Source organism: Arvicanthis niloticus, chromosome 24 (genome assembly GCF_011762505.2).
Source record: "Arvicanthis niloticus isolate mArvNil1 chromosome 24, mArvNil1.pat.X, whole genome shotgun sequence".
Taxonomy (NCBI): Eukaryota; Metazoa; Chordata; class Mammalia; order Rodentia; family Muridae; genus Arvicanthis; species Arvicanthis niloticus.
This window is the reverse complement of record NC_133432.1, coordinates 5,978,200-5,990,952: the sequence shown is the minus strand read 5'-3', so window position 1 is coordinate 5,990,952 and position 12,753 is coordinate 5,978,200. Positions and strand designations below refer to the sequence as shown.

The 12,753-nt window shown below is 46.4% G+C and overlaps 1 protein-coding gene across 2 annotated transcripts in view; it reads left to right on the top strand.

Annotated features, from left to right (window-relative positions):
* Positions 1-2,004: 2,004 nt before the first annotated feature.
* Positions 2,005-12,753, top strand: part of Rnf10 (ring finger protein 10) — a 32,746-nt gene continuing 21,997 nt past the window's right edge. For both annotated transcript variants that reach the window (XM_076922515.1, XM_076922516.1), the window contains exon 1: positions 2,005-2,161. In XM_076922515.1, the coding sequence (XP_076778630.1) occupies positions 2,005-2,161 (157 nt within the window). The remainder of the gene's footprint in view (positions 2,162-12,753) is intronic.

The window sequence follows — 12,753 nt, the reverse complement described above, 5'->3', positions numbered from 1 at the left end:
CTGACCTGAAACTTAGATCTACCCGCCTCTGCTTCAAGATGTGTTTTTACTATTTATAAATTATGTGTACATGTTTGTACCTGTCTAGGTCTCTGCATATGAGTACAGGTGTCTCTGCAGACTAAGAGGGCGTTGGAGCCTCTGGAGCTGGAGTTCCAGGTGGTTGTGAGCTGTCTGACTTGGGAATGGAATTCTGTTCCTCTGGAAGAGCAGTCTAAACCACTCTTAACCACTGAGGCATCTCTCCAACCTCTGACCCACACATCCTTGTTTTCCCCCTATGATACTGGGGAGCAAATCAGAACTTTGCCCATGCAAGGACCCTCCCACTAAGCTACACAGTCTGCTTTTACTCTTTTTCTCTCTTAGGTCTCACCATGTAGCACAGGCTAGCCTTACACTCTACATTTCATGTCTCTGGTTTTTTCTTTTTTTCTTTTCTTTTTTTTTTTTTTTTTTTTTTTGAGTCAGGAGTTTTCTGTGTAGCCCTGGCTGGCCTTGAACTCAGAGATCTTGGATTAAGGATGTGTGCCATCAGCATCCGGCTCCTATCTCTGTTTCTTGGGTATTAGGACTACAGGCATGGGTCACGCTAGCTCGCCTACATTCACAATTGCTAAAATTCCATTCATCAGCTGAGGCAATAGCTCAGAGGTAGAAAACTAGATTGTGAGCATGGAGCCTTGGATTTGATCCCTAACCCCATATAAAAAATTCTATTCGTTCTGTGTCACATGGGAGCATTTCTAAGAAGTCCTCCTTTATCCTCCCAAGGGCCCATGCTCTTCTATTGAAACCTCTGCCTGACTAGCATCTCCTTACTTAACTGTATTATGTTGTTTCGATCTTTGTTGCTTCGAATGTTGCTTCATTCTTATTTTTACATATGAATGTGGCATGCATACATTTCATGCGTATGTACACGTGTATGTGGAGTTCTGAGGCTGACGTTGGGTGTTTTCCTCCACGACTCTCCACATTTATTCTTCCCTGAATCAGGGTCTCTAGGTAGACTCACCGTTACAGCTAGTCTGTCTAGCCAGTTTGCTCCAGGAATTTCCTTATCTCTATCTCATGTGCACTGGAATTTTAGGCAGGCCATTATACTCCAAGTTTTCTAAAAATTTTTGTGTGTGGATGTTTTGTCTATATGTACTATGTCTGTGTACCATGTGTTTGCTTGGTATCCTAGGAGGCCAGACACCCACACATCTTAAAAAAAAAAAAAAAATCCCAGCACTGAAGAGGCAGAGATCTTAAGATCTGTGAATTGGAAGTCAGACTGTTCCACACAACGAGTTCTGGTCCAGTTAGGACTAGATAATGAAACATTGTCTCAGAAAAGAAGGAACCCGGGATGGAGGCGGGAAGGAAAGGGAAAAAAAAAAAAAAACCAGGAATAGGGAAAAGAGAAAAATCATTGGCAGGAACAAGTCTTACAGCGGTCCCTCCCCTAGGACCCGGATGTAGGTTAAAAACTACACTTCCCAGAATGCATCACGCCCACTTGCCAACTATATAAATAGTCCATCCGGGTTCTTGGAGATGCTGTTTGGCGACTCGTCGCCATTCCCGGAGCAGCTCGGCCTCGGCCCAGAGGCGAGTGTCGGTCGCTGTGTCGGAGACCCCGGTCCCCGGCACCGAGACAACCAGCCCTCTCTCCTGCCCCGCGGCGGGAGAGCGTGTCCGGCCGGCCGGCGGGGCTCGCGACCCTCCCGCGCCTCCCCTTCCCCCGCAGCCTCCGCCCCGCCAGGCCCGGCCCGGACCTCCGAGCCCCGGCCTCCTCCTCCTCCTCTTCGGTCACCGCCGCCTCTGGGCCCCACAGCCCCACCTGCCGCTTCTCCTTCCATTTTGAGAAGCTGAGAAAGGAAACAAGGAAAAATGTCGCCATGAAGGCCGAGAACCGCTGCCGCCGCCGACCCCCGCCGGCCCTGAACGCCATGAGCCTGGGTCCCCGCCGCGCCCGCTCCGCTCCGACCGCCGTCGCCGCCGAGGCCCCCTTTGATGCCGCAGAGCTCCCCCAGCACCGCCGCCACCGCCTCCGATATGGACAAGAACAGCGGCTCCAACAGCTCCTCCGCCTCCTCGGGCAGCAGCAAAGGGCAACAGCCGCCCCGCTCCGCCTCGGCGGGGCCGGCCGGCGAGTCTAAACCCAAGAGCGGTAAGAGCCGGCGGGTCTGCTGGTTCACTTGGGGAGGGGGAGCAAACGACCCACCTTGCGCTCGCACTGACATCCAGTATATAGGGTTAAGCTGATCTGCGCTGCGAGGTTAATTTGGGCCCTTGCATTCATATTCAAAACAGCTGGTTGAAGTAGGCGCTATTCTTAGCCCCATTTTGCAGATGAGGAATCTGAGATTTGGAAGGGTTAAGGTCATCCAGGTGACAGGCACCTCACAGCAGCCCTCAAGACCTAGTTTGTGTGACTCATCAGTCCAAGCTCTAAAGCTATTGACTTTGTTGTATCTTCTCGTGTTGGATTAGCATTGGGTAGCATTCAAGTTTAAATAAGAGAGGGCGAGGCCCGAGGATTTTGAGATTTAAACCTGGCACCAGGTCTGCTCCTCTTTAAGAGGACTCGTCTTGGGGTGGCGTTGCTCGGCGTGATGGTAAAGCATGCAGTCCCTGTGTTCAATTATTTTAGGCCCAGTCCTTGAGTTTGCCTTATGTGTAAAAGAGGTAATGTACACTATTAAGTAAGTGAGCTAAGCTTAGAGTGGTAGACAACTGTTTGCCTAGATCTTATGTCTGTCTGTGTGTGGTCGGTTATAGGGGTTTGGCTTTCGCTCTGTGTGTGAGATGTGTGTAGTCAGTCTTCTTAGTATTGCTATAATAGCTGCCTCTTATTGATTATACACAAAGTACAGGGCTGGGCTTTTATGTGTGGTATCGTTACTCTAACCGTTCATCCTGTCTAGCTAGGAGTTGTTCCTTCTGAGAATAAACTAGGCTGCAGGTTAGGAGATGGCAGAATCCCGAGTCCAGCATTCTCCATCTTGTTTCAGAGCTGTGGACAAATCTGTTCCTTCTTACACTTTTTACCGTGTTGGCAGTAATAGCAGTGCAGGGTTTTTGTGTAGTTTTGAGATTGTAATTTTTTTTTTTTAAATCTTTTGGTTATCTGAGACAGTGTTTCTCTTTGTATCTTTGGCTGTCCAGGAACTCACTCTGTAGACAAGGCTGGCCTGGAACCCAGAGATCACTTGTCTCAGCCTCTCAGTGCTTCCATAATCTCAGACACCACCAAGTTTCAGATTGTAGTTTAATTACAGTGTTTCTCCTTCCCTCCAAAGCTTCCTATGTAACCTTACCCTCATCTCCTTCGAATTCAGGTCTTCTCTTCACATGTATGTACGTATGTATGCGAGTGTATATACATGTCCACAAACATGTCTATGGGGATATGTATATCCATATCAGTGAACGTGGGGGAGGAGCCTAGGAAACCTCAGCCTCCACAGAGAACTGCAGGCAGCTTCATAAAGTTGGGAGTGGGAGAGGGGGCTTTCCCCAGGGAAGAGCACACCACTTGGTTTTCCAGTGCCAAACATCACTGAATGTAATTAGTGCAGATGTATGTGCAAGTAACTTTATATGGACTCAGCAGTGTGTTTTTTTGAGAGTGAGCGTGTGTAACAGATGGGGAACTTTGGAGCTAACAGTCTAAGATTCAGAAAGCTGGACAGTGTAGGTCAGTGGTAGAGAGCCCTTGCCTAGAATATGCAAGGTCCTGGGTTGCGTCCTTAGCATCCCGTCAGCCCTCTCAAATTAAACTAAGAGCATTAAAAAAAGACAACACCAAAATTATAAGGCTTACTGACTTTGAGAGTTTATCTGCAGGGTACGACAAACTCCATTACCAGGTAGGTATACCTGAGGACTTGCAGAAATTGCCTGTGGAACTTGGGGAGAGACCAGTTGTCACTGTGCTATACCAGTGCTTTACTGTCTAAGCAGGTATTTGTGTAATTTAGGGCCAAGTCTGGACCTATATAAGCTAATTCTGGAGTTTTGCACATGTGTAGTTTTATTGTAAATCTTGGCTGTTGTTGGAGAGAGGTCTGCGTGTTTCTCAGAGTAATTGATGACTTAACTTTGCTTGTAGAGGTAATGTTAAGCTTTGGTTCTCCAAGAATTCTCAAGTGATTTTTTTTTTTTTTTTAGGGCCCTCCTTAAGTCACTAAAATACATTCTTGCATGAGTCAGCTGCAATAAATGCTTTGTTTATTGTTTGGTGAGCAGCAGGCTAAAACTTGTGACTTAGCAAACAACAGAAGAGAGGGAGGGCGACGCCTGAGCAGTTAGAGCACTGGCTCCACCCTGTACACCCTCTGAGAGGAGGAAAAGCCTGACCTCACGACCTTCCACCTGTACACATCCTGCACACATGGGATCACGATACATTTAAAAGATTAAGCAAGAGAACTGGTGTGATTAAGGCATTTTACCACATTCCTGACTGACTTTTAACTTTTTTTTCCTACATGCGTTATTTGGGATAGGTGGTCAGGCTTGGTGGCAAGCACCTTGACCAGCTGGAATTAAAGACAGGTACCATCTCGGGGCCCTGGTTTTGATCCTCAGAAACATATCAAAAAACCCTAATAAAACAACCACAGAACTATAAATGAAGCAGGGGCTGTAGAAGTAGCTCAGTGGGTAGGTGTTGCTCCTACAGAAGGCTTGGGTTTGGTTCTCAACTCCACAGTGCTGTGGAATTTGACACTGTCTTCTACCTACACAGTCATAAACATATATCTGGTATGCAACCAAACTCGCAAGCAAAGCACCTATGCACATAAAAAATAAAATAAGCTGGGCAGTGGTGGTCCACACCTTTAATCCCAAAACTTGGGAGGCCAGGCAGGCAGATCTCAGTTTGAGGGCAGCCTGGTCTACAGAGTTAGGGTTACACAGAGAAACCCAGTCTAGAAAAACTAAAAAGAAAGAAAAACTAACTGAAGCTGCCGAGTAGTCCCAGCACTCACTGGCTGAGGCAGAGGGCCATGAGTTTGACACTGCCCTGGGGTAACTAGCAAGCTCCAGGGCAGCCTGCTGGCATAGCAAGACCCTGTTGCCAAGCAACACGAGAAAGCATTGCCTTTCAGAGTGCTGCTGGTGAAGCAGATGTGACTTTGAGATGTGCACCCACCAGTGGGTAGTGTCAGGGGTGTTTCAGAGACCCACTTATCACTTCCTGCCCTGTGTTCTGTTGGACATTGTTGTGAAGACCTCTGGAATTTCAGAGTCCTGACTTGGAAGAATGGGAGTATGAAATGTGTTTCGCCAATACAAAGAAAAACCCACAAATGTATTTGGTTTCTGGAGACAGTTTCCTGTCTCTAGAACCAAATCCCATTCTGCCTTGAAGTTCCTGATGTCCTGTGTCCACCTTCTAAGTGCTGGAGTTGTAGGTGTGTGTCACCATCACTGGCTTAGCCTCTCCCTTGTCCCATATAAAAGCAGCGCTTGGCATCTGTAAGCTGTGTGAACTTGTAAGTGGTCCTTTGCTTTCTAACTGCATGAATATGTTTGATGTGTTTGTTTCCTGTGGCTCGCTCATGCTTGCTCTTCACTGGTTTGCTATCATAGATAGATCTGACTACCAGGAGTTCCTTGATCTTTCTGTCCACAGTCTTGGCCTTGGCTAATTGCTTCATGTACTTAACAGAACAGCCCTTTTCTGCCTGTATCTCTACAGCGTCCTTCCGGTAGGGCTGAGACTGTTGGAACAAGTTACCAAGCAGCTGTCCCGACAATACAGTCCAGAGGAGAGAACTGTAGGACCAGGGGGTGCCCTATAGAAAGAGCAGAGAAAGTAAATGTTTAGAGACAAGACATGTCAGGGATTTGTAGGCCGGATACAGTCCCTGTCCAGGAACCCCGCTCTTGTTCCTCCTCCCTAAGCGGAAGGCACTGCCAGGGAGGTTATGGGAAGGTCAGATACTATGAAGAAGTTATTTTGAGGTTGGCGGTGTGAAACACTGTGCTGACCATGTTCCTGTCATCTGGGATCAGAAGCTGGGTTACTGGGTAATCAGACTTGAATGTTTCTGTCCCCTCACAGCTAGGGTTAAAGGTTGTGTTGGACACCCAGCGTCCTGTGAGTGCTGGAACCTGAATTGCAGTACTCTTAACTTGAGAGCCTCCAGTGGGTGCTGTACTGTTAACAGTAGACTTTTCCAACCATAGCAGCCATGTGCCACTACTATAGAAGGTAATGGTTTCAAGGTTTTTTCTCAATTCTTTTTTGTTTCTGCTTTTAAAAAAAAAACTATTTAATGTATATGAGTGTGCTGTTGCTGACACACCAGAAGAGGGCATTGGATCCCATCACAGATGGTTGTGAGCTACCATGTGGTTGCTGGAAATTGAACTCAGGAACTCTGGAAGAGTAGACAGTGCTTTTAACTGCTGAGCCGTCTCTCGAGTCCCTTGTTTTTGCTTTCTCAAGATAGGGTTTCTCTGTGTAGCCCTGGCTGTCTTGGTACTTGATCTCCTGAACAGCATGGCCTTGAACTCTTTTTCTCAATTCTTTCGATTTTTCTGAGTAAGTAGAGTACAGTTATTAGCTCTCTTTAATTTACGTAAAAAATGAAGACTTGACAGTGTGATGTGACAGCAGGTAACTTGTAACTCACTGGCACATGTTGTGACAGCAGGTAACTCACTGGCACATGCTGCCATTCTGGTAGGTGGTAGGTGATAGAGAGGAGCACCTTTCTCCCACCTTAGTGGGATCTGACTTGTCAGGTGATGTGTAACCGAGGCACATGCTGCTCCCTGGAGGTGCCTGGCCACTACTGTGGGTGAGGGATAAGCAACTGGCTTGTAATTACAGCTTGAGCCAGCAGCAGAGATGTCCTGGCTGCTGTTGTGGCCTAGGCTGTACTACCTGCTAGAAGCAGACCTAGAACGTTGATGATTCTACACATCTATTAAAGACTTGGGACTTGAAGTTGGTAAGGAGCACTGGAGAGAGACATGGAGTGGATCTGCTGTTGTTTGGCAGAGAGTCTTTTCCATTTTGGAAATTGAAACAAGGCACCGGATTAAAACAACAAGTTTTAGGTCTCTTGTTTGTTGGTTCTGAATCTTAGTTTCTGGGTTTGTACCATCTAGTTAGTAGTTTTGTCAACTGGGGACAGTGTCTTGATAGTACTTCCTGGCAGTTCTCAGCTCTGGCTGCATGTCAGGTTCCTGAGAACTTTTACACAAGTGAGGATGTGGGGCCTTGGGCTGCAGTTCCCTCAGGTTCACCTGCAACCCCCAGGAGTCTTGCTCTTCAGTCCTGGCTAGCCTCAAATACACACAGAAATCCTGCAGCCTCCTAAAGGCCAGGATTAAATGTGTGAACTACCTTGTCTGACCTTTTCTGATTCTAGAAGGGTCCTGGGCATTCCTTGTTTTTTACTTTTTATTATTTTGGCTTTTTGAGACAGGGTCTTTCTGCATGGCCTAGGATGACCTGGAACTCACTGTATAGATCAGAGTGGTCTTGAACTCAAAGAGATCCACCTGCCTCTGCCTCCCAAGCTAGGATATTAAAGTCACATGCCTCTATACTGAAATCCTTGTTTATTTAATTTTAAAGATTTATTTGTGTGCATGTGTGGTAGTGAGTCCAGTGCCCTCAGAAGCCAGGGGATGACACCCATACTGCCTAGAGCGGCAGATGATTGAGGACCCAGTGTGGGTCCTCTGGCAAAGGAGCATCAGGAGTCTTAACTCCTGAGCTATCTCTAGCTCTCTCATCTATTTATTTTTGACACTGGGTACTGAGCCTAGTGTAAGTTAGGCGGGGACTTGACCACTGAGTTGTGTCTCCAGCCCCTTTTAAAAATTATTATTTGAGCCTTAGCTGGGATTGGCTTAAACTGAGTTTATAGCCAAGCAGGCAGGCCTTGGACTTGTGACCTCATGCCAGTAGCCTCTTGAGTACTTAGGTCCCAGGCCTGTGCTACCAGGCCCAGCTTGCTTGACCTCCCTCTCCTACCTCTCTTTTTTTCTTCCTTTCTTACACTTGGCCTTGCTGCATAGTTTAGACTCTCATCTGTGTTCTCCTGCCTCAACCTGAGAACCGCAACACCGGGTAGCATTCATAACCTTAAAACCCTGGAAGGAACTCTGATGTACAATTGGAGTTGGGAACCACTGTTCTAAGGTTTAAAACTTGACCAGAAACAAAATAACAAAAATGAAAACCAAAAAAAAAAATGGAGAAAACAAACAAAAAGTCATAAAATAAATTTCTTGTAGGAACTTGACTTATTTTCCAAAATCTGATGTGGGTCCTCTTGTTCCTTCTGAGAGAGGAGGGCAGTTTCTCCCTGAGTTGTTTAATTAGTATGCCCTGGCAAGTTGTCTACAAAACATTTCAAAAATAGCACTATAAATTTTATCTCTGGGTCCCAGGCAGGACAGTAGGATCAATCCTCAGTTGTGTGTAGCCTGGGTTTAGAGATAAGAGCTAGTCTCTCACTTGAGATGTCTCCCTTCAGACTTTGAGGTATGTGGAAGACCAAGAGAGAAGGGAGTTGATTTTTAGGGCCTGAATTCATCAATCCTTATGTGGTCAGTTGTCGTAATCTGATTTAGAAATACACAGTTCACTGTCCATCACAGCAGGTTTCTAAGTGTTAGGAAACTGTTTCCCTGAGAGTGTAGTAATCAAAATGAAGAAACCAACAGTCTCCCTGAGTGCTACTTCATCATCGCAGAACTCAGTGTCCCCACATCTACACAAGCTGTGGGGATCTCTCTTACGTAGGAGCTCCAGCCCCTCTTTTATGTGCTGGAGATCAAACCTAGGCCTTGTATGCTAGGCAGACACTGCCACTAAACTACACTTGATGTCACGTATCTCTTGAGAGCAACAGCCGAGAGTCATGTTCTGGCGGCTTCAGATAACAAAGTTGGGGCTCCCCCTTTCTTTGCCTTTTTCCCCTTTCTTTTTTATTCTGCTGAGGCTGGAGAGAGCGGGTTCTAAAATCAAGCTGCTCTTCCAGAGGACCCAGTTCAAGTCCTAGCGCCTACATGGCAGCTCATATCTGTCAGGAACTCTTTTTTTTTAGGCCAATTTTTTTCTTTTTAAGATTTATTTATTATATGTGATTGCACTGTAGCTGTCTTCAGACACACCAGAAGAGGGCATCAGATCCCATTACAGATGGGTATGAGCCACCGTGTGGTTGCTGGGAATTGAACTCAGGACCTCTGGAAGAGCAGTCAGTGCAGTGCTCTTAGCTGCTGAGCCATCTCTCCAGCCCCTGTCAGGAACTCTTGAGTCTCAGGAGATCCATCACCCTCTTCTGGCCTCCATGGGCATTAGGCATACATGTGGTACACAGACATGTTTGCTTTAGAGACTGGCTTGTTTCAGTTCTTTGTTTCCCAGGTGCTGGGTTACAGGTGTGCCAGGCAGATTTCCTCCTGCCACCAGTGGTGTTGTGCTTGACAACAGCTGTTGCTAGGTGAAGGGGTGGAGGGGCCGCATGCCTATAAGCTGCTCTGCAACCCCAATCTCAGCTGTAAACTCTGGGTAGTATCTGTGATTAAGGAGTGAGCTTGGCTCGGCAGTTTTGTGTGGTAACCTGGTCTACTCTTCCTGCTGTCGTCTTCTGTACCTTGTTAGCTTGATTCCTTGGCTGCAGGGGCCTAGGTTTGGAGTGGTTGGTGTATCTTTCACTCTTCTCTAGAGATGTGGTTGCTTTCAAAATTTGGATTTATGGGTTAGAGAGATGCCTCAGTAGGTAAAGGCTATTAACCACCAAGTCTGACCATCTGAATTCAGTCAGTCCTGGGACCACATGGTAGAAGGAGAGAACCAACCTCTGCAGGTTGTCCTTTGACCTCCACATAACACACTATGGTACACACATACACACACTCACTCTCTCTCTCTCTCTCTCTCTTTCTCTCTCTCTTTCTCTTTCTCTCTCTTTCTCTCTCTCTCTCTCTCTCTCTCTCTCTAAATAGATGTAGTTAAATTAAGATTCATACTTCTGTTTTTGTAGATCTATTAAGCCTGCTGTACAATAAGCTTGTGGTCATATGTAGAATTAATTTCATTTTAGTTATTTGCTCAGTGGCAGCTGGGTGTGATTGCTCATGCCTGTAGTCTCAAAAGGATTGCCTTGGGTTTGAGGCCAGTATGAGTTACAGTATAGTGAGTTCTAGGCTAGCCTGAACTATAGAGTGAGATCCTATTTTTAAATTTAAAAAAAAAAAAAAAAAAAAAAAAAAGCCTGCCTCTTTTAAAACAGTGCTGTTTTTATCTGAGAGCAGACTCATTGAGGGTGAGGCTTGAGTGCAGGAGCCTCCTAAACACTCACCAGGTCGCCCGTGTGGGCTGACACTCCACTGAATCAAAGGTTAGTATGGGTCCCGCATGTGTAAATTCCTGAAGCACTCCATAGTTATTTTTTATTATTATTTTCTTTTTTGGTTTTTCGAGACAGGGTTTCTCTGTGTAGTCCTGGCTGTCCTGGAACTCACTCTGTAGACCAGGCTGGCCTCAAACTCAGAAATCCACCTGCCTCTGCCTCCCAAGTGCTGGGATTAAAGGCATGCAACACCACCGCCCGGCTATTTATTATTTTTTAAAAAGAGCTCTAAGCAGGCCAAGTAGAGGTGTTTGCAGAAAAGAAAAAGGTCATAGTCCAGTAGCCAGATATATATATTTTTTATAGGTATGTTTCTTTTAAGTGTGTATTTTTGAGACAAGGCTGGCGTGGAACTTGTGATTCTCCATTTCCCAAGTGCTGGTATTATAGGCTAGTACGGGGATGGCGGGTGTGTGCTACCACATCCAGTTAGTTGTATGCATCTGATTTTATGGTGTGCTGATTATCAAGCCCAGACCTTTTTTGTTAGATGCTTCATATGTATGAGTGTGTTTTATATGTGTGATCTACTTGTAAGTGCTAGGAACCAAGCCTGAGCCCCCTGGAAGGGTAAGAATACTCTTAACTGTTGGGACATCCTTTCAGCTCCACACGGGAGTATTTTGTATATATGATATGTAAAGCAGGCGCCTTCAGAGGCCAGAAGAGAGTATAGGATTTCTAAGAACTAAGAATGTGGCTTAGAGTCCTGAGGCACCACGTGGGTGCTAGGGAACTAGTTTGGATCCTCTGGGAGAGCAGCAAGTGTTTTTATTACTGAGCCATTTCCCCAGCCCCTAAAGCCAGGGTTTTGTGCATGCAGACATGCTTGTTTGGGTGAGACAGGGTTTCTATGTATAGTCCTGGATTTCCTGGAACTCACAGATCTTTCTGCCTCTGCCTCCCAGTACTTTGATTAAAGGTGTATGACACCATTGCCCTGTAACTTTTTCTCAAACCTTATTCTTAATGGTGGTTCTTAAACTTTATAACCTTCCTTGTAGCCCACCATCCACCCGAGGTAGTGGGAAAGAAAGGGTACGGGGAAGAGGACCTGTTTACAAAGGTTCTTTGGAGCAACTTCCATCTGTTGTCTGGAGATCCAAGATTGAGTTCACAGGTTAGCAGTGGCAGCTCTGTCCACTCACAAACACTCTATGGATACACCAGTGGTCCAGTTGGGTACAGTGGAGCTAGCACACACGAATCAGCAGAGATAGCACTACCTAGCAGAGATAGCCGGGCCTCAGCCTGTCAGCAGGACAGACCAGGGAGGAATGCCAGGAGAAGTTCTTGGCTGTCTTCTCTCAGGGAAGTGAAGCTCAGAAGACATGAGGACGTGGGCTCACGAACGTGCCCGGCTGTGTGTGGAGGTCAGAAGGCAGCTGCAGGATTACGTTCTCTACTTCCACTCTGTGGGGTTTGGGACTTGAACTCAGGTCCTCAGACTTGGTAGCAGTCACTTTAATATGCTGGTCTGCTTCTCTTGTTTATGTTCAGTGTTTATGGTTCTCAGGTAGTTTTGTTTTGCCTTGCACTTTGGTTGTGGCTGTGCACATGTATTGGTACATGCTCTACTGTTGAGTGCACGTGTGGAGACAGACGTTGGTGTCGGGAGCCTCTCTCCACTGCCTCTACTTTAGCCTTTGAGACTGGATTTCCCACTGAACTGGGAAGTTGCTTTTTGACTAAACTGGCTGTTGATAAAGCCTCTGGAATCCACTGTGTCTACCTCCCCTGGAGCTGGCTTATTATGCACTGGATATGTCTAGCCCCTAATGTGGGCGCTGGGGTCCTCATGCAGAGCCTCGTGCTTGCAGATCAAGCGCTTTATACTCAACTGAGCCTCTTGCCCCACCCCCCAGCCCCCTTTCTAAGCTGGGCTTACACAGTGTACCAACCCAGGCTCCTTGCTGAATTTCATTAGTAATGCCGGGGTTGGTAGCACAGGCCTTTAATCTCAGCACTTGGGAGGCAGAGGCAGGTGGATCTTTGTGACTTTCAAGATGGCCAGTGCTACACAAAGAAAGAAACCTTTTCTCAAAAAAGGAAAAAAAAATATTAGTAATTTGTGGATACTGGCAACAAACTTCCTGAAGTTTATCTTCTTAATAAGAAAAGAAAGATGGAGAGCCAGGCCCAGTGGTGCACACTTGTCATTCCAGCTCTTGGGAGGTAGAGACGGGAGAACTGGGTTCAGGTCATCCTGACGCGTATAGTGAGGCCTGTGCTACAGGAGACCCTGTCTTCCAAAATAAAATCAGACACCATTTGTCTTTGTATTTGAACAAAGTTTATTCAAGTTGCTACTGTATTAACAGGAGTGTAGTGAACTTCCTGTTCTCTTTTATGATGCTGTTAGGATATA